Genomic DNA, 22544 nt, shown 5'->3' with positions numbered 1-22544 from the left:
ACTTTTAAGATATATACATTAGGTTTGCAACTCCTCTCATCCATCATTCATTCTCATCCAGTATTCAACTTTTTTATTTTTACTTGTATTTTCAACCTATATAAAGATACTTAATACCTAGATTTCATTGTGCGAAAACACATTCTTGAAAAGGTATAAAGAATTTTAAGCATGAGTAAGTATTAAATCGAATGTTAGTCATGTATAACTCGTTTCATGAAACGAAACGTGTGGGGAATGAAGATACGTAATGTGTAGTTTATTAACTTTTAAGATCAAGTCAGATTTTTACCTTTTTTGTATAATTTCTTTATAGGTGATAAAATACATTTGTGTTTTGTACATATACGGCTTAAGCTTCCTTAGTTAAAAGTATACAATTGAATATGAAATATAGAACATTGATTCGGTTTATATTGTATATTAAATTAAAACATTTAATTTTAGTGTTTTTTCAAACAAAAAGAAAACTAAACTACTTGCGAGTATTCATAATATATTTATCCATAATTTATGCGTATAAAACCTAATCTCATCTTCAAATTCCAAATAATAGAACAATATTTATTCTCTTATATTCAAATTCCATAAATAACCTAACTAACACCTCAGATAAAATTGGTCCAGCATAATTTTTTTTATATTTGAATTCCTTTCCAAAAATAGAATAATTCTCACATATTAATTATAGTGGAAGGAGAGAGAGTAAGATCTGTTTTTGAATACAAAACTTAGTTGGTGTGATGTGAGGAAGAAGATGTAAATGGTGAGTTTGTTATGATGAAACATAGGGTATTTTATGAAAGAGAAAAGGGAGGTAAGAGATTTGAGTTGAGTGAATGAAGAAAGGAATGAAGAAAGTGGATATAAAAAATAAAGAGAAAGAAGGTGGGACAAGAGAGGAGAGGAGAAGTTGGTAATTTAGAGGTTAGGAGAAGGACAGTTCGGTTTGCGGTGTGGTTGGGCGCGGTGCTCAGCCAATCCCGTCGCATCATCGCCTACCCTCGCCACCCTCTCATTTTCATCAATCATCACTCCTCATTTTTAGTAACCTCCATGCCCAAACCAAAACCCTAATCATTCATATTCATTCAATTCCAATGCTATAGAAAAAAATTATAAAAACAAAAAAACTCTTGATCCCAGCTTCACAACAATTGCCATGATTTCGAATCCCGAATTGATTCACTACGCCTGCATTGCTCGATCGGACACCATCCTGGCCCAGCACCAGAGCGAGAACGAGCCGAACATGGAAGCCCTTGCGGCCCAATGCGTGGCCCAAGCCCCGCCCAACCACACCCTCTTCACCCACACCGTCGACAACCGCACCTACACCTTCCTCATGGACCCTCCCTTCGTCTTCTTCGCCATCTCCCACCACACCCTCCTCAAATCCCAAACCCTCCCCTTCCTCCACCACATCCGATCCTCCTTCCGCCAAACCCTACCCTCCTCCTCCCACGCCCACCACCACTTCACCCCTCTCTCCTTTCAGCCCCAATTTCCTTCCATCTTCGACGACGCCCTCCGCTACGATTCCAAAGACCGCAGCCTCAGATCGGAACCCCCACTCAACCCTCCGCCGCAGGGCCTCAAGAAGAAGAAGAGACCCAACGATGCCCCCGCCACGCTCGATGTTTCCGACGACGTTTCACTGTCTCCCCTCAAGCACCAGCCCCACGACCGCCACACCAAGGCCAAACACGTCTGGAAGAAACACGTCTGGGTCCTCCTCCTCCTCGACTTGTTCGTCTGTGCCGTCCTTTTCCTCATCTGGTTGTGGGTCTGTAGCGGCTTCAAGTGCATGACCTGATCCCACTTTTCACCTCTCCAACAAGAAAAAAGGTTCTCCTTCTTGTTCTTCCTCTCGCTCTCGTTTCGCCTTCGGTTTTTTTGTCCCTCACTGAGGGATTCTTAGCTTGTTTTTTTCATTCACACTTGACAAAAAAGTTGCAGATGCAGGGCATAAGCATGCATGCATACCTGTTATGTATATGTATGTAACTGGGGGGTTCTGTTTGTTTCTTTCCCTTTTTTTTTCTACTTTCCATTGGGAATTTCCTTCTTTTTCCTTAATGGGAATTGCATATCAATTATGAAGATCATCTTAACTTCTCATCCGGCCATGCTCAATTGTTCAGGATCACATATTCCAGGTGTTGGTTATCCTATACTTTTTTTTTTTACTTTCTTAACATTGTTGTTACTTTAGCTTCCGCTTCGTTTAAGGTTTATCTCTTCAATTATTTAGTGATTTTGTTCTTTGCTCTGAAATTTGATAGATGTGATTGTTCCATGTATGATGTGAAGGATGTAAATCTGTTTTAGAGATTGCAGAAGAGTGTGTGATTAGTTTTTTTATTCTGTTTTCATCTTTAATCAATCAAATGAAAATCTCATGTATCTCCTACCAATTTAGGAATCTATCATCGTCTCAGTTGTGAGAGGGTTAATTTCTCTGGAAGATCAGTTCTGGGATTTGTAAAAAGGTTATGAGTTACATTGTTGATATTTTTTAGAGTTAGTTAAAATTGTAAAAATATTGGGTAATGTTTGATTGGTGAGTTTAAGTACATGTTGGGTTATGTTAGGTTAGGTTGGGATTGTATAGGTAGCTTTCATAGCATAGTCACAAACAGAGAAATCTTTCTGGTACAAAAACTGAAAGTTTGAGCTCTCCTCGACCAACCCAAAATGAGATGAGGAAAAGTTTAGCTATGCTGTCTTTGGGGTCGGTGTGGTGGGACTGGGAAATGACAATTTCTGTGCTGGCACATTGATGTGTCCAACTGTGGACATCTTTTTAGGAAGTGTTCTTGCATTGGTCTATGATCGACAAATAGTTTCAGTTTCAGGTGCCATCACATGGGCATCCAACACGTCACAACCGTCTAGATAGAGATAAGGCAGGGTAGAGGCTTGCTTAAATTACAAATCCTTTGGAAAATAAAAAATCACAATTATTGCGCCAAGTTGACACTCACTACCTTTAGATCTAATAAATATTAAACATTACCATAATCTGATTCACATTTGCAGTACTGTGTAAATATATATGACCTTTTCATTGTTGATCATGTCTTATATTTCACATCAATATCTAATATCAATCTAACTTTATCTTTTCTCACTTTTTTTTTTCATCTTTTGTTGAACATTTAATGGCCTTAGTATTATGCAGATCATGTAAAATCTATCTGAAGTTACCACACGTATAAATTTATAAGAGTATTTGAAGAAATTTAAATTTAAATTATAGATATTTATGAGAGTATTTTAATTATTTAAAATTGTAAAATTTTAAATCATATGAAAGCAAAATTATATCTATTTTTTTTTCTCTCTCTCTTCCCTCTGTCTATACTCTCTCTTTACTCTCTCCCTTCTCTCTCTTCTTTATTTCTTTACTTCAATTAATAATAACGTAAAAAAGTGTAATATATATGTATATATATTTAAATTAGTCAATATTATTTTTTATAGAACTTAATATTACAATTTAATTTAATTTAGATATATATCTATTATTTTTTTGCACATAGTAAAAGTTAAATTATTATAATCAAACTTATAATTTGAAATGTAACAAATTTAAGTTTATTTATCCAATAAAAAATTATTTAAATATATTTTAGAAAATAAATTTAGAAAATAATATAATTTAATCATAAATTAAAAATGAGAGTAGAATGTAGCCAAAAATTAAAAACATTATAAATACGGAAATGAGGTTGACACTAGACATGATTAAAATGTTCACGGCCAACACAGGATGTTGGATATTTGGTCAAAACTGGATTTTTTTAGTTTACGTGTTTTTGTATTTATTATCTTATTTCTTATCTATAATTTCCTTCCACCAAATGGATTCCATGGTGTAAAATTTTGTTTTTTCTTCCTAAGTTTAAAAGGGATCCACTCATTTTTACAAGTATGTTAACAAGTTATTGCTACGATGATGATAAATATAGAGTAGTTTCTTGCTAACACATTTTTCTAATTAAGGAATGATATGTTAACAAACAATAGCTATAAATCATAAAAATACATTTAAGATGTAACCATGACAATGTAATTCTTTTAATAAATAAATTTAAAATGCACACAAATAATTTGAATGTGCGATCTGAAAGTATGGGCAGTGGAAAAAAAGGTAAAAATATGTTTTGTTTGGATTGGGGAGTAGAAATGTGAGGGAGTGAAAGTGGGAGGATTGAGAAGGAAGTGTGAAAAAAGTTTGGTGGATTTGGATTGAGATATGTTAAGGTGGAAGTACGTGAGCAATGTCGTGATTTTGAGAATAAAGTTTGGTAGGTTTGAAATGAGATATGTTCTGCTTTGTTTGAATTGGAAAGTGAAAAGTTGAGGTTTGAGGAAGTGAAAGTGTGAAGATTTGAGAAAAAAGTGTAAAGAGAGTTAAGGGTGTTTAGATTGTGGTATGTTAGGGTGTATGTATGAAGAAAAAATATTAAAATATGTGAGTGATGTGATGATTGTAAATATATTTTAAATTATTTTTAACTGTAAGATTACACATTTACTCTTGTGTATAAAAAAAAGTGATAATTAATTTTGTGCACCTTTTAGTTAATTAAAATCATTTAAAATTTAAATATAATTATATTATGTTTCAATTTATTATTTTATTTTGCTAGTTAAATTAATGTATTTAGATAATTTTAATATTATTTATTATTTTTTAAAATATATATATATATATATATATATATATATATATATATATATATATAAAGTAATGTTCTCAATTCTTCAATTAGTGAAAATTTGATTTCATTATAACATTATTGCTCCATCATTTGACAAGTCTAAGTCATACACCTGCATAATTCGTGTTATCAAAATGTGATATGATAGAGAAATGTTGTTATCTTGACATTTCATTTGCATGATGTAATGAAACCAATTAATTAATATATTATTTTTTATGCACCACAACATAAAAATGTCTTCATCAATAAATATAAGCAGAATATTTTTTAAATTTGATTGTAACAGATGTTTGAGCTAATAAAATAAGAACAACTGCATTATATTTAAAATGAATTTTAGATTAAACTTTAAAAAATTATTTAAATGGATTCTCAATAATAAATATATTTAATTTATGAATTCAATTATCAATAATATAACATAAATTTTATTATTATATTAATATTTTTTATTTTAAATAATGCATATAATTATTTTATATTAATAAAACAAAATTAATTTATATTAATAATAATAAGTCTTAAGATTTATTTTAACTTTTAATTAGTATATATTAAAAACTGTATACATATATAAATTAATATCTTAAACTAATAAAACATATCTAAATTAGTATATATAATAATTATTTTAATATGCATAAATATTGAATGATTGGATAGGGAAAAAATTATTAATTTTAAAAAAAATAAACCTTTTATTTCATAAACAATTAAGTAATAAAAAAATACTTTTGTAAAAAAGAGAATCTAAAAAACAAAAGGAATAATCTAAAAACAGAAAACAAAATTAAATGTGTTCTGATTAATATTAAAATTAATTCATTCAAATGATTCTCAATGATAAATATATTTAATCTTTTAATTTAATTATAAATAATATAACATAAATTTTATTAGCAATATTTTCATTTTTAAATCACAAATTTAAAACAAAAAACAAAATATACATTAAAAAAGAAAACCACATACCGGAAAGAGCAGAACAAGAACACACAACTGAGACAAAGAAGAATTTGTGCCCGAAAACAATACACATTTCATTAAAAAAAAACAAAAATAACGCAAAACAGAAATTCACAAATCTGGAAAAAAAAATATGAACATAATCGATTATCCACTGCCTTCAAAATACAACATAATCGATTATCCAAAGTTTTCATGAGCATAATCGACTATACCTTCAATTAGAAATCACACATAATCAATTTTGCTACAACATAGTCGATTAAGCTCATATTTACACACATCAGATAATTGATTATGCTCCCAGAAAATAACACAATCGATTATGTTATTTTCAGTAACATAATCAATTAAGTGTTGTGTAATTTTTCAGTGCTAATCGATTAGGCACGCTATGAAAGTCACTGAATACTAACCTGACATGAAAAATAAAGTACCAAATTCACTCTTGTACCACTCTACTAACCCACAAACCTATCAAATCCCACTCAACCAATGCAAACACCTGTTTCAATGAAGACTTTGTTTGAATGCATTGTTAACTTTCCTAGAACCACTCTTTTATATACGTCATGAATGAGCACTGTATATTAATGACCTATCTTCTATGAACGACTACATTCATTGCATTCAACATGTTGATGGTCAAAGAGATAAAGTTAGGAATATCTGAAAACTGTGTTGTGCATGACATGCGTGCTCCTCTTCTCGTTATGCATGCAATGACAGTGTAACTGTGTTGCTCGTGTAAGATAAATTTCAGTTTCAAAAAAGTGAATCAAGGATAGCATGGTTTAGGTGTGCTTAGTAAAGCTGAAGGTATGGGTGGCCCAGCGACTGAATGCGAAGAGGAAATTGAAGGAAAAGATGGTGACGCGGAAGGGGTTGGAACTGCGACTATGTCTCCATCTCCATTTCCACACCCTTGCTTTTCTTTGAGGGCGTGCGGTAGGGCTGCTCAATCAGCAGTGGTGCAACAGCAGGAAAAGGATTCGGGCATCCTCCCTTGCCACTAGGGATGGCAAAGCGGGCCAGCCCGCCCCGCAAAGTTATTGCGGGCTAGAATTCTCGACCCGTCCCGCATAAGAGCTGGCCCGCGTTTTTTTTTTAAATTAAATATTTTTTTTTATATTTTGTTATTAAAAAATTGTCAAATTAAACCTATATATTTGTTATTATCAAATCTAATTTTTTTTCCTTCCTTTTCAAATATAGTCAAACATCAAAACATTAAGATAAATATCAAATATCACTATTCTTCCACTTCCAAAACATTAAAAATACCTAATTCCAAAACATTAAACATAAACATTAATTGAAAAACATTAAACATAAACATTATTGACATTCTTCCATTTCAATAACATTGGATGCCACCTTAGTAGAACCTTCATCCATTTTTTCATAATTATAATCTTCCCCGTCATCTGCATATATTAAAACAATGACAATTAATTAATTAATTTTTCATAAAAATAATACAATAAAAATAAGATAACTTTTGGCTCAATTGAAGACTTGGTCACGGGTAACTTCTAAAATACCCCTGCTTACTTCTCCTTCTCTGACTGGTGTCTTGCTCCTTTATCGTGTTTGAAATCGATTTAATTGGCATGACCCAGTTTAGGTTGCCCTGCTGCTACTAAGTGCCAATATTTTTTTCTTGCGGGTTTGCGGGCCAGCCCGCCCCACCCCGCTATTGGCCCGCGCGGGTTGCGGGCTAATGCGGGGCGGGTTAATGTGGGTTAGCGGGTTGAAAAGGTCATCCCGCCCTGCATTTTTTACCTGCGGGTCGCGGGCCGGCCCGCACGGCCTGCCCCGCTTTGCCATCCCTACTTGCCACACAACTCAACAATACAGCGAGGGATAAGACTCATCGACGGGAAGTTCCGACCCACAATCCAGCGGAAGTACGAATCGACGACAGGAGGAGTGTGAAGCCGGGAAGATTAATGGGAGTGAGGCACTAACCCACACAGTAGCGGAAAGCAAAACCTCGCCGGAATTTCGTAGACTTCGTCACCAGAGGGAGCACGATGAGCGAATTGCCCAACCGAAATGGAGATCCAATGGTGGTATCGGGTCCCTCCATAACGGGGTAAGTTCTTCATCTAGGTTAAGTCGCTGCTCCTTTGCGGAATCGACTAATGACATCAATCAGTGTAATAATCGTTTTAAGTCAGAAGAGAAAGCTGTTGAATCTGCTAGAATTTGGAATTTGGGCCAAAACTTGGGAATGCAATGCTCTGGGGAAGAGGGGGAGTGGTCGGAGAACTGGACCGTTTGGAGGAAAGGGACAATGAAGTTAAGAACAAGTCCCAGGCGGGTAAAACGAAAGTGGGTCCATGATTATTGTTAATCTCAATATAAGAGGGTTGGGAGGGGGGACGAAAGCACGGTATTTGAGACACATTGTGGCAAAGGAGGGAGCTGAGTTCTTATGTCTGCAGGAAGCTAAAATTTTTTCTTTTTCAGACTCTAAGTGCTTTTCTTTATGGGGCGTTAGCAATATCGGGTGGGTCCACTATGAAGGGGTTAATGGGGCAGGGAGTATTGTAACAATGTGGCACAAAGAAGCTTTCTCCTATGGTAGTCATGTGGTTGGAAATGGTTTTATCGCCATTGTGGGCCAACATCTCAAAACCAAAAGTCAGTGTGTAGTGGTGAATGTCTACGCAGCATGTAACCTAAAGGATAAGGTTGTTCTGTGGGAAGCCTTGACGACTCTCAAGCAATCATATGTTAACTTGGCTTGGTGTTTCTGTGGAGATTTCAATGCTGTTAGGAGTGAAGACGAAAGGAAAGGGATCAGAGGTTGCTCAAGCCCGAGATTGATGGTTTAGGGTTTAGGGTTTAGGATTTAGGGTTTAGGGTTTCGGTGGAGTTTAAATCCTTATCTTCTGAGGCTAGCAGGAATATGATAGCTAGCTTCTCTGAGGAAGAAGTGAAGGATGCTGTGTGGCAGTGTGGAGGGTCTAAGAGTCCGGGTCCAGATGGGTTTAATTTCAATTTTATCAAGTTTTGTTGGGATGTCATTAAATCTGATATTATGGCAACTGTGCACTTTTTTCACGCTATGGGATCCTTTCCGAAAGGTTGCAATGCGTCCTTTATTGCCCTTGTCCCTAAGGTTAGGGATCCATCCTCGCTTGATTAGTTCCGACCGATATCCCTTGTAGGTGCTATCTACAAGATCATTACCAAGATTTTGTCACGTCGTATGAAGAAAGTTATGTCATCGATTATTGATGATTGCTAATCTGCCTTCCTAAGTGACAGAGGTCTAACGGATAGTGTTGTCATGGCTAATGAGATTCTAGAAGAGATCAGGATAAATAAGAGGAGTGGGGTCTGTTTTAAGGTGGATTTTGAAAAGGCGTATGACTTCGTTAGGTGCTCTTTCCTATTTGATATGCTTCGGAGGTTGGGGTTCCATGACAAATGGATCACGTGGGTTAAAGGATGTATGGTGTCGTCGACTGTGTCTGTTTTGATCAACGGGAGTCCTACGGAGGAATTCAAACCGTCTAGGGGGTTGAGACAGGGGGATCCCCTAGCCCCCTTCTTGTTCTTAGTGGTTGCTGAAGGATTAGCAAGATTGGTGAGACAAGCGTTGAGAACGAACGTTCTCAGGGGTATAAAGGTGGGAAGGAACAATATTGAGTGTTGTCTACTTCAGTTTGCAGATGATACACTTTTTATGTGTGAAGACTCTTTCTCGAATATCTTTGCTATCAAGGCAATCCTTCGTTGCTATGAAATCTTGTCTGGCTTGAAAGTCAACTTTCACAAATCGAAGTTGGTAGGCATTAGTGTTGATAGCTATGCCCTGAGCACCTATGCGAAGACCCTAAACTGCAACACCATGCGATTACCCTTCCAATATTTGGGTGTTGAAGTGGGGAGAAATCCAAGGAAGAAACAGTTTTGGGAGCCGGTAATTAAAAAAATAGAAACCAGGCTAAGCTCATGGAAAGGGAGATTTTTATCTATGGCGGGTCAGATTTGTCTGCTCAAGTCAGTCTTCACAGCCATACCTTTGTTTTACTTATCTGTTTTTAAGGCCCCTACTGAAGTACATGACAGAATCAGTAGCTTACAAAGGAAATTCCTCTGGGCATGGGGGAAGGAAAATAAAACGATCTTCTGGGTGAGTTGGGAAAATGTTTGTAGGCCTCAAGAGGAAGGAGGGTTAGGGATCAAAGAGATTAGGAGTTTTAATACGGCTCTCTTGGCGAAATGGAAATGGCGGATTATGAGTGACAAGGGAGGGAAATGGAAAGATATTCTCCTATCTAAATATGGTACAGAAACAGAGGGTGGTAAGGTGAGGCAGAGATACCAATCATGTTGGTGGAAGGACTTAGCCAAGGTCTGTGGTGAAGGGGTAGAAGATGAAGAATGGTTTCACAAGGCTATTTTGTGGAAAGTAGGCGATGGAGGCTTAATCAGATTTTGGGAGGATACGTGGGTACAAAATAACAGCCTTAAAGTCTTGTACCCCAGACTCTACTCTTTGTCCCTCGATCAGGGTAAGAAGGTGGGGGAGGTAGGAGGATGGGAGGACGGTAGGTGGCGGTGGCGGCTAAACTGGAGAAGAGACAGGCACGTATGGGAGTCAAATTTGGAGGAAAATATGCTCTCAAGCTTGAATACGGGAGTTACATGTCAGGATTCTCATGACCACCTCGTTTGGAGGAAGGATCCAGCTGGTATTTTTTCAGTGAAATCAGCTTACTCTATCCTGGCTAACCATCAAGATATTGGTGAAATGAAAGGAGTTTTTAGTACATTATGGCAAGCAAAGGCCTCGCCCAAAGTACTTCTAACAGCGTGGAGAGTCCTTCACGACAGACTCCCTACCAGAGATAACCTATCTAGGAGAGGAGTGCCCGTGATATCTCCTCTATGCCCTTTCTGCAACCTATCAGAAGAATCATCCCAACACCTTTTCCTTGATTGTGCTTTTGCACAACAAGTTTGGTCCCGTTGCTACCGCTGGATTGGAGTTTTGGGGGTCCATAACAACGACATTAGGAACCATATGCTAAACTCTCACTTAATTCATCTCTCTAGCAAGCAAAATCAAGTGTGGATAGGAGTATGGGCGACAATTATCAGGTGCATTTGGGAGCAGAGGAATCTGATTGTATTCAAGGATGGGGTACCGGATACGAATTAAATCCTCCAAAATGCCCAAGTGCAATCTTGGTTGTGGATAAAACACAAGGCAGCGGATTTCTCATATGGGCTATCTGACTGGATCTTGAATCCAAATCAGTGCCTCCGTGTTATTCGTTGATAGCACCATTCCCACAAATGCTTGAGAAGCGTTACTGTTGCTGGTTCAGGTCAACGCTGAGATGTACTACAAGCTGTCGTGCGGGGTGCTCTAGGCAGGTAACCCCCAGTTTGGAGTTTTGTGACGAGTTTTTGTAGCAGTGTGTAGAAGCAGGTACTGAGCAGATAATAATCCTGGACGGTAGTATTTGGCTTGTTGTGTCTGTAGTGTTTGTGTTTCTGGTGCTTATATAGGTGGTACCGGTTCGTTGTTGTATGAACTAACGAGCATGCCCTGTGTGGTTCGAGATGATTTCAAGAAGGATCATCAGTAATCGATTGTGTGAGAGGTTGGTAGTGCTTAAGGTGGATGAGGACACGTGGAAGGCCAATATGATCGCCGGTCGATAAAGCGACGCTCTCCAGGCGTGAATAGTCGGTGGTCGTCGAAGGTATGCATCATCGCCGTTTTTTAAGAAGGCCAACATGATTGCCGCGATAAAAGAGGCGTTCTCCATGCGCGCATAGTCGGTTGTCGTCGAAGTTTCGATGAACCGGCGATCTCCGTGCGTACGTTGTCGGTGGTCGCCAAAGTTGTGCATCATCGTTGTCCTTGAAGAACAGAAGGTCATTGGAAGTGAGGGGCGATGTGGATGAGGACACGTGGAAGGCCAATATGATCACTAGTCGATAAAGCGACGATCTCTGTGTGTACGTAGTCGGTTGTCGCCGAAGTTTCGATGAAGCGACGATCTCCGTTCGTACGTAGTCGGTGGTCGTCAAAGTTGTGCATCATCGTCGTCCTTGAAGAACAGAAGGTCATTGGAAGTGAGGGGCGATGTGGATGAGGACACGTGGAAGACCAATATGATCGCCAGTCGATAAAGCGGCGATCTCTGTGCGTACATAGTCGGTGGTCGCCGAAGTTGTGCATCATCGCCGTCCTTGAAGAACAGAAGGTCATTGGAAGTGAGGGGCGATGTGGATGAGGACACGTGGAAGACCAATATGATCGCCAGTCGATAAAGCGGCGGCCTCCATGCGTGCGTAGTCGGTGGTCGCCGAAGGTATGCATCATTACCGTGACCAACATGATCGCCGAAGAGGCGGTCTCCGTGCGTGTGTAGTCGGGGATCGCCGAAGTTGTGCATCATTGTCGTCTTAGAAATGAAGTGGTGATCTCTGAGCGTGCGTAGAAAATAGGGTTTGGGTTTTGTAAAGGGTTGGGATACCCCTCTTGTATCCCCTTAATTTAAATTAATTCTTTGCTGATAAAAAAAAAAAGGATAGCATGGTATTTCAATGTGTTTGATGTGACTTTCTGCTTTGGGTTCTCTCTTTTCTCTTCATTCTTGTGATGAAACCCTAAACGCTCCACTTTCTCCGTCCACGCACCCTCACCCTCAACTATACATTGAACCAAATAGGGGTGGCACCCTCTCATTCGTCTTCGCTACAATGCCACCCCATAAACAAACACTGTGTTAGAGTGGATGTGTGGGAACAATTTATTGAAGTATATGAGTGATGTGATGGTTGTAAATGTACTTTGAATTATTTTTAATGGTGTAAAATGTAAGATTACAAATTTACTTTGTGTATAAAAGGAAATTGAAAAAATAAAATATGAGTTAGTTTTGTGTACATTTTAGTTAATTAAAATAATGTAAAATTATAATTATAAATAAATAAAATAATGTAAAATGAAAATAAATAAATAAAATATTCAAAATAATTTTTTTAGTTAAATTCATATATTTAGATAATTTTAATATTATTTATGATTATTTCATTTGTATTATATTATGTGATATATATTTTATTTATATAAGAATATTAATATTAATGATGATTTTATTTATTATTATGAAAATTTTAATATATTTTAGAAGTAAATAAGTATTTAAAATAAAATTTTGATATTCATAATTGTAAGATATTCATTGTAAAAAAATTTAGATGGAAAATTATCAATATGTAAAAATTTAAAATTATTAGATAAAAATAAATAATTTAAATATTCAAAATTTTATAAAATATCATTTGAAAATAATTTTGTATTGAATTTAAATGATATTATTAATTTTATAATAATTTTTTATAATAGTAATGAATTTAATATTTACACATAAAACTGAAAAAAATTTAACCATTTTCATAAAAAAAATAAAAACACATATCCAACAACATGCAACATGTATCATGAGGATAATTGATTATGTCTCATTTATAACATACTAAATAATCGATTATGTCCTATTTGTAACATATTACATAATTAATTATGGATAATTAATTATGTCTCCTTTATACAATATTACATAATCGATTATGAATAATCAATTATATCTCATTTATAGCATACTATACTTTTAAAACTAGTAGATAATATATTATGTTTCATTTATAACATACTAAATAATCGATTATGGATAATCAATTATGCCTGATTTATAACCTACTATATAATCAATTATATTTTTAAAACTAATGGATGATTGATAATGCTTCATTTATAACATATTACACAATGTGTAAAAAAAATTAATACTGAAAATTTTAAAAAATGTTTAAAAAGTGAGAACACAAAAGTCATTTTATACATTTATACGTGATTTTCTCTTCTCTCCTTCCTATTTTTCTGCAATGATGAGAGGCACCTTCAACCACCCATCTACCCATTTTTGTGCTTCCACCCCTATTCATTGCCTAATCCAAATAGGGGGAGAGAGGGGGCACCCTCTCACTTCCGTTTGCAACAATAATGCACCCCTCATCTAAACACACTTTTTAATAATTATATTTCTTTATTCATCAACAATATTAAAATAATGATTAAAAGATAACAAGGAAAATACGATTTCTCATTAAACGAAACCTATGCGAGTGACATTTATGAAGGAATGTATGCAAAAAGGTATTCATTTATTTCATTATATTGCTTGCTAGTAAACTTCTTTGTTGCTTTTTAAGAATATATATATATATATATATATATATATATATATATATATACATATATCCCTAATAAAATACTTCAATATTGTAATACCTATAAATCTCCTCTACATTATATTATAAATCCATTAAAGGTATGTACAAAATTTATATTAATTTAAAATACAAACTTATTTATTTAAATTATATATGTAAAAATATACATATTTATAAAAAGATGGTCAAATTATATCAGTCTTAGATGCTCATAGTCAAAACATTATAAAAATGAACCAATATGAACTTTGTAAATAAGCCTTTGAATGATCATACAACTTAAGAGATTATAAAAACTTTTATCTCTTCTTTGTGAAATAGTGAACTTCATCTTAGTTTAGTTTTCCTAAGTGGATTCTCTTTCTATTTCTCTTTCTTAGCATGATATCAGAGCCTCTAGCAAAGGATCAACCACTAGGACAATGACTAGTGAAATATAAGAAGAGTGAGACTCAACTACTCCAAGCAGAAACATACTCTTATACATTTTTTAAGAAGCCATGACCTAGTTATAAGAAGTAGAATAGGATTTAAAATTCTTGTTCAAAGAGTATAGATTTTTTGTTTGTATTTTGGCTTAATTAGACCAGGGTCAAGGTTAGGGTTTAAAACCTACCTAGGGTTTAATTGGGCTCAATTATGACCCATCTTAAACCCTAAGATGGTCATTGTAACCTAATTGGTGCACATGAAACACCTTGCACTCACATGACAAGTGTGACTTGTAAATGGCGCCTAGTTTGAATTCAAAACTCCCTCCACTTTTTCCTAACCTTGGTCGGACCCTTCACCTATAAATGGAGGTGTTTGGCTCATGATTTTTCAGATCAAATATATTAGAGTTCTGTTGCCAACATTGCAAGAAAAACTCTCATTGTCTCCTTTCGTTAGGGTATACACTTTATTTGATCCCTCTCATTTTCTCTATGTGATCAAGCCTAACCTATCACTCTCCACACTCCTCATGGCATTATAAGGATCCAAGAGTTCTTTGTAGCTCCTCCTTGCCTTCCATTCTTCATTGCTTTCGCCACTCTTCCATAATTATAGAATCAATCCAATCCATGGAGGTTTCAAACTATCATAGATAGTCTATCCAAATTTTGTGTACAAAGTTAAAGTTCTTTCCAACTCTATGAAATTATGTACATTTTTGGCAAAAGGTAAGTCACAACCCTTCCTTTGCCTTTTCCATTCTTTCATTCCACCATTCCATTTCTTGTATTTTCTTTCCATTTTGATTCTTTTTTTTTCTATGCTTGTGCTTATACCATTCTATACATATTCAATAGCATAACATGTCAAGAACCACCCAAAAGCACAAAATAAAGCTTCAACCAACATCCTTAAACAACTTTCCATTTAATTAAGAATTCCATCAAGATCCTTCTTCCAAATCCAAGAAAATAAAAGAGTGGATAACACCATTTTTCCCTTTTCCCATTGATAACAATCATTTTGCAATCAAGTTAAGAGAATTTCCAATTACAGTGCAAAGATTGTCTAAAAATAGTGGTAGATTGTCTAAGACCAAAAAGATGATAATATAAAAGTGGTTTGATGACCCAAAGTCATCTACCAACGAATTCAATAATGAATATAGTGAAACAGAGTTCAAACTTATACGCAAATAATGAAAGTTAGTAATAACAATAAAGTAAAAGGGGTTTGTGATTGTTAAGCAAAAAAATACAGTTGATTTTGTAAGATAAATAAGAAGCACGTGACCCTCAAGTTCTTCCACCAATGAATTCTTCACAAGTTTTCTAAAGATTGACATCCTTTAATTCTCACATAGGGTTAAACTTAATCAAACATGTGTTAATCAAATTCAACTGAATCTTAACATTAAAACATGTGTCTACTAATGTACTCAATACTTCATTTATCTCCATGCTTCTACTTTTGGGATGTTTAACTTTTACCACTTAAATCACGTATCTATGAGATTGATTAGAATAATGTGAACTAATTAAGAAATTCAAATTAGAGAAAAAAAAATTGAATCAAGAATCTTCTATCTCTCGAATCATCCATTTAAAAGATTGAATTGGTTTTATTATGAAGTGGACTTTAAGCCTAACTCAACCCCATAAAACCGGCTCATGAGGTTAGGTTTGCACCCACATTATGGGTGGTCCGATAACGGCTCGATAGCGGGTGACACGATAGACCCAACAAACATTCGCTAGGATAGGCTTTAAATGGCTTTGATACCATGTTAAGAAGTGGACTTTAAGCCTAACTCAACCTCATAAAACCAGCTCATAAGGTTGAGGTTTGCACCCACTTATATACAATGAAAGACTCTAATCTCTAGTCGATGTGGGATCTCCAACACACCCCCTCACGCCGAGACTGCCAACTCGTGTGCGTGGGATAACATATAATGGGTGGTCTGATAGCGACCCGATAGCGGGTGGCCTGATAAGCCCAACAAATACTCGTTAGGATAAGCTCGAAATGACTCTGATACCATATTACGAAGTGGACTTTAAGCCTAACTCAACCCCATAAAACCGGCTCATAAAACCTTCAGATAGCGGCCTGATAGCGGGCCACCCATTATATGTTATCCCACGCACACGAGTTGGCAGTCTCGGCGTGAGGGGGTGTGTTGGAGATCCCACATCGACTAGAGATTAAAGTCTTTCATTGTATATAAGTGGGTGCAAACCTCAACCTTATGAGCCGGTTTTATGAGGTTGAGTTAAGCTTAAAGTCCACTTCTTAACATGTTTCGATTTTTTCTTCCTCATAATGTAATAGAATCATCGAATCAATATTTTCCTTTTTCAAAATGGAGCATCCATCAATAGACGCTTCAAGAAGACCGACGATAACTTCAAACTCAAGGAGCATCTAGTCTTTTCGTAACCTAATTTTCCAATCTTGAAAGTGGCATAATTATTCATTGGGAAATCTTCAAAATATTGGCAAAGAATAACCGAATTTGAACCTTTCTCTATTGAGCAACTTTTCCAACATTATACGCTTTATGAAGACTGTCTAGTCCTTCTTCAACGAGACTCTCCAAACTTCAACGTGCTATAATTCTTCATTTGCATTATCATTAATAATGTCTAGAATCTTTGTAGAATAGTCAAGATCAAGATGAGAGCAAAATGTATCTAAAAACCATATTTAAGTAATGATTCTAATTATGATCCATTTCATCCAGTTATGTGAATCTCCTCTAAAAAAAAGTGGATTTTACTCTCAATTACAACTTAAAGCTATGTTGGATGCTTTAAGAGTGAATAGAAATATATTCACCACCCATTCAAAACCTACCTCTAATTTCTAAAACTAATGTCTATATCTTTCTTACACTATTTGGAACCTAAATGGTGTAATTTGATTTGGTATTTCTTGAAATGAGTATTTTATTTATTTATTTGGGAGTTAGACAAGTCATACACGTGAAGTAAAAAATAATTTAACAAAAATTATTATCTATGCTCACGATTTATGTAAAGTAGATTTTTTTTTTCAAAGAAATTGTTTATGCAAATACGACTTCAACATAAATCAAAGTCTGACAATATTTATGCGGTGCATACAATTTTAATTAGTAGTAACTGAATTTCATGAAAAATTAATTAATGTTGTATATTTTAGTGTCAAGTTGTTTTTGATCAAGGTTTCTAGTTAAGATTTTCGGTTGATTTAAGATGGTGATAGAAAAAATATATTGAATTTTTTGTCGTCAAGAAAGTAGGATTAAGTTAAATTTGTTTTTAATAAAATAAAATTAAAATTAATAAAAAAATTGAAAAAAGAAATAGTGAGAGAATGTATTTTTCTTAAGATCTGAAATGACAAGGTTTTACTAGAGGATGCATGTGTAGTGTATGTATGGTGTACCCTTCCACATATAGTACAACAGAGAGAAAGTTCCCTTCTGTCTTTTTAGTTCTTGATCTCTCTCTACTCCTTTTTTTCCTCCATAAACTCTCTTTCAGATTTGCAAATAACACCAACAACAATCGGGGTAATCCAAATCCTGCCGCAGAATGGAGGACATGCCGTTGCCGGCGCTCTTCGAGCAAGCCCGCAAGATCCGCGCCGCCGCCACCGAATCCGCCGTCGACCAGGTACGCTATTTGCATGCTCCTTTGTCTATTTCTGATTTTGGTTCTTTCTTCGACATGCTTCATTTTTTGGGGTTCAGGAGGTTGTGAAGAAGGGGTGCGAGGCCCTGCATAGATGCGAGGACATGGTGAATAATCTAGGTTTGTTCTCTCCCAACGAGACCAAAGATGATATCAGCACCGCCAATCTCAAGTACATTCTGGTTCGTTCTTCTTGCTATTCTCTCCCTAACCTAATTTTAATGGTTGCTTCTTTCCCTTGATTCTTCTTCTTCTCCTTTTATATGTTTTAGTTTGGGTATGTCAAGTTTTAATTCACGTGATTGTTTAATATATTCAAGGAAAATCAGTAGCACCATGAACTTATCTAGGTCGTGTTTGGAAGAGTTAAGCAAGCTGTAGTGGTTTGGAGTTGTTTTTGCTTCATAGCAAAAGAGCCTTCTTTTTAGGAGTATTTTGACTAATAGAATGGAGTTTCTGGACGGCCCGAATTGTATTCAGTTTTTCAAACTCTATTAAGTACATTGAGAGTGATTAAACAATCCATCAAAACATGTGGGTTAAGGTTGATTCACTTTATAATGCTTTTAAAGAGAAATACAAGCCACTGAGCATGCTGTATAATAATTTCTCATAATATAATAAACTATTATATTTTGTGTTTTCCCCTATCTTTCTGCATGAGGTCTACCTTGACATTTTAAAATCTTTACCCACTCCATTATAAAATATTGATTTGCAGTGCATAAAGTACTTTCCAATGCATTATACTTCACTGTGAAGCATCCGACTCTACTACTGATCTAAATACATGTTAAAAGATAATTTATGCGTTTAACTACAACTGATTCGTACTGAGAATCTGTTAACAAAACATATCCAAAATGGAGGAAAATGATTAGTGAAGTTTCTTTCATTACCATCATTGAAAGTTGAAACTAACTCTTGTTGTGCTTCTATTTAAAGTTCTTCTTTGAATGGTTTTGAATTTGTATCACATTCTACTATTGAAGGTAGATATAATGCAAGGTATTCTGTCAGTTCAGTAATTTAGGATACTATTTACTCTCTGATAGAATGTAATTGCTTTTTGTGAACTGCATTTGATGTTGAAAATATGTCTTTTTTTCGCAAAAGCACTCTGCTCAAATGCTATTCAACTTCTAGAAAGATTTAGTGGTGGATTTTCTAATGGAAAAAGTTTCATCATGGGAATGGTTGTCTACACTGTTTCCTGCTGTGCTTTACATAAAGGAATTTGCAACAACTAGTACTGGCAAATTGGTTAGTGTTTAGAAAGAAATCTAATCATCACTATGCATTTCTTCAACTGATTAGTTGAACCAAGCATAAGAGTATGTATAAATGTGGTAAGGGAAGACACATCACTGCCCATGGGATGGATATTTACTTCATTGGTTTTAACTTCTAATTATTACAGATATTAAACATAACTGAGCAGTTAAAATTGATAGCCTTTTACTATTTTATTAATTTCATGTCATAATTTCCTCAGGTGCCATTTTATCTTGCGGAGTTGATGGAAAAAATAGCACAGGAGGACAGGTTACAGATTCTAAAGGCTTCCCAGGCAAAATTAAAGGTGAGAGATGATCCATACAAAGGAAACGCCTGCTCCCTTTCACCAACAGCCAATTCAACATAACACGTAGCATTCCTTGTTAAAGCTTTGAAATATTCATTTTAATCAAAGCTTAGCAAAGACATTTTTTTTGTAGGAATTTATCTCATTTTGTGAAGCAATGGAGCTGGTCCCAAAAGAGGAGTTAGAATCTTATACTGAAGGAGCACCAAAAACTGTTGTGGATCAGAGAGCCAGGAAGGTGTTACTTTTTCTACATTTTTTTTGTATAAGTTATATATTATGATTTTGTATAGAATTCAGGCACTGTAAGTTTGTATCCTGTTGTGCAGATTGCTAGGTTCAAGCGTCAGAGAGCTGCAGAATCAAAGTTGTTAGAAATAAAAGAGCGAAAAGAACGGCGCGGACGTTCTACTAAAGCAGCTGCCCTGTCCACACCTGTTGAGGCAGGAGAGGAGGAAGTATTGGATGATGATGGCGAAGAAGAAAGAGAGGTTTGTGTCTGGTCTGCTATTTCTTTTAGTGTGACACTGTTAGTATTCTGTTACTGCTGCTTTATTTTGTGAGCATATGCTAAAGGCCTGTATTGCAGAAAATGTTTTAATGTGATTCATTTGCTTCACACTAGATAGGCTTAAATTCTGCTTACTTCTTCTGACAAGACAGCATATGTATTTATTCCTCACTGGGTATATTTAAATGGTTTGCATAAGGTTTTAAAAATTGGTTGCTGGGACCTGTATTGGTTTTATATGTACTTGACTCTGGCTTATATTTTTGAAATGGATTTTAGCTGTTTCTGATGCCTGAAAGAATTTGTGTTTGTGATTGCAATATTGTGATTTCTATGAAGTATGAGTTATATCTGCTCATTCAATCATTTATTTTTTCAGGCTTGGACCACCACCATATCTTTGGCAATCTGTAAGGTTGGTTTGTACTTACGCAGCAGTTTCTGTTTAGAACTTCTATTTCCATTGTTCTCATGTCTATCTTGTGCCAACTGAATCCAGGCCCTAGATCTGCTGGATATGTTGAAGAAAGAGGAAGAGATGCTTTCTGCTGTGAAGGATAGACAATCCGAGGTAGTTAAATGCTTGATGTGTCAAATACTTCTGAAGCACTGTTGTGTTTGCGTAGTCAGCTGTGGGCCTGTTGCTACTATTTTACATTGATATTATTACACTGGGAATATTTATTATTTTATGAAATGTGGTTAGTTAGTTAAAACTTGAAGACATTTTATGAAGTTGCAGAAGTTAACTTTATTGACACATCATTGCATGTTTCTCAAGCTAATTCTAGAACTCAGGCCAAATGTAGCACGTACAGTACTGTTAATTATAATAGACAGATTATATTTGAAATTGGAACAGGAAATTGTACATTTTTGCTGACTTAGGTTTGGTTTTATTTACTATTTCTTGTAATTTTGCCATGTTTTAGGATGGGGATGAGTTCTCTAGGGATGTTCTGGATGAACGTGCCAAGAAAGCAGAAGCTTGGCATCGTGATGCTGCAGTTCGTGCAAGGTACACTAAGCCCTCTCCACCAATTACATGTGCCACTTTTGCCCAAGATGTTCTAGAAGGAAGAGCAAATGTTTCACAAGCACACGATCACAAGCACCAACCACTGATATTTGGACCAGCCAGCCTTGTGAATGGAAGCTTAACAACAGATAGAGAAAGAATGGCTGCTCAGGTCTTCCAACCTAGTCATAGGTACGTATTACCACCTCTATCAATAAAATGCACGCAGCCTGTCTAATGAAAGGCTTTTGAATAGGGACATATAAGTGTGTTTTAAACAGACAGATCACATGCCTGAAAAGAGATGAAATAATTTTTATTTCCTTTTGTAGTTTTCATTGTTCTATTGCCTATGGTTGATTGAGAGAGTGACTTGGTTGAGTTTTACAAATCCTATGGGAACAAGGTTTAAAACACTCTGGTTATATTTTTTGTGATGCTAAGTTGAATATATTTTTGAAAGGATGCCAACTATGAGCATTGAGGAAGCTGGGCTAAAAGAAATGGAAATAATGAATAAATGGCAAGAGAGAAATGTCAAACTCATGGAAGAAGCCAATTCATCTTGGCACAATGATAGGAAGTCAAAGCCTGGAGAAGACGATGAGGAAGATGACGACGATGCAGCACAAGAGAAAGCAAGGGCTTGGGATGACTGGAAGGATGATAATCCACGAGGTGCAGGAAATAAGAAACTTACCCCTTGTGGGTAAACTGAGTTCTTCCCTCCTAGAGAGTAAACGGGGTTGGGATAAATGTTTTTGGACGAAATCTCGTAATTAGACTGTGTTAAGATTTTATGTGTACCATGATTTCATTTTATTACATGTGCATATTCGAGGAGTGCAAGTATGGTTTTACTCCATCATGCGAATATTTGTGGAATTAGTAGCTTGTTTTGCAATTTGCACCAAAGGTGATAATATGCCTTGTTAATTAATTATATCAACGAAGCTAATTATATTCGCGAAGCATGATTTTCTTTCTTACCGAATGACTGAATAAATTTTTCATTAAACTAAATTTTCTAGAATACAGATCCTTTGCTAGCTAAACAGCAAGAATTTCTCTCCAGCAGATGTTAACCATTGATCATATTCTCCCTCTTTGTTAATTTCTATTGCAATAGCCAATCAATGGTTCAGATTTTGTAGCATTGTGGCTGCAGAGGATCAAGTTCAGACCCTTTAGAGAATAAATTTTATCTGTTCATTTTAGCTACGCCTCAAATTTCACCTTTTGGACCTCCGTTATCCAAAAATAGTTCCCAGTTCATTGAAAAAATGTGGGATGGCTGAAATTACTAATGCTATCTATTGGTCTACATATGTGTACAGGATAA

At 35.5% G+C, this 22544-nt stretch overlaps 2 protein-coding genes across 2 annotated transcripts; both read left to right on the top strand.

Moving 5' to 3' along the window:
- Window positions 1–718: 718 nt before the first annotated feature.
- On the top strand, window positions 719–2249 carry LOC137820283 (phytolongin Phyl2.2). Its single transcript, XM_068624269.1, has one exon. It carries the CDS (start codon window positions 1163–1165, stop codon window positions 1814–1816), a length of 654 nt encoding a protein of 217 aa, XP_068480370.1. The 5' UTR covers window positions 719–1162; the 3' UTR covers window positions 1817–2249.
- Window positions 2250–17807: 15558 nt separating this feature from the next.
- LOC137820282 (PP2A regulatory subunit TAP46) lies at window positions 17808–22051 on the top strand. Its single transcript, XM_068624268.1, has 9 exons — window positions 17808–18070; window positions 18148–18270; window positions 19584–19670; window positions 19807–19911; window positions 20003–20164; window positions 20564–20599; window positions 20684–20755; window positions 21117–21394; window positions 21666–22051. Exons 1-9 carry the CDS (start codon window positions 17990–17992, stop codon window positions 21913–21915), a joined length of 1194 nt encoding a protein of 397 aa, XP_068480369.1. The 5' UTR covers window positions 17808–17989; the 3' UTR covers window positions 21916–22051.
- Window positions 22052–22544: the final 493 nt, after the last annotated feature.

Source organism: Phaseolus vulgaris, chromosome 9 (genome assembly GCF_000499845.2).
Source record: "Phaseolus vulgaris cultivar G19833 chromosome 9, P. vulgaris v2.0, whole genome shotgun sequence".
Classification (NCBI taxonomy): domain Eukaryota; kingdom Viridiplantae; phylum Streptophyta; class Magnoliopsida; order Fabales; family Fabaceae; genus Phaseolus; species Phaseolus vulgaris.
The sequence above is the reverse complement of the archived record's forward strand: the minus strand, read 5'-3'. Positions and strand labels throughout refer to the sequence as shown.

What these genes read in the sequence shown, in the direction of transcription:
- LOC137820283 (XM_068624269.1), top strand. Translation starts at nt 1,163, where the DNA reads ATGATTTCGAATCCCGAATTGATTCACTACGCCTGCATTGCTCGATCG.
- LOC137820282 (XM_068624268.1), top strand. Translation starts at nt 17,990, where the DNA reads ATGGAGGACATGCCGTTGCCGGCGCTCTTCGAGCAAGCCCGCAAGATC. An exon ending in ATGGCGAAGAAGAAAGAGAG is followed by an intron (nt 20,165 to 20,563) that starts GTTTGTGTCTGG and finishes TTATTTTTTCAG; the next exon opens with GCTTGGACCACCACCATATC. An exon ending in TATCTTTGGCAATCTGTAAG is followed by an intron (nt 20,600 to 20,683) that starts GTTGGTTTGTAC and finishes AACTGAATCCAG; the next exon opens with GCCCTAGATCTGCTGGATAT.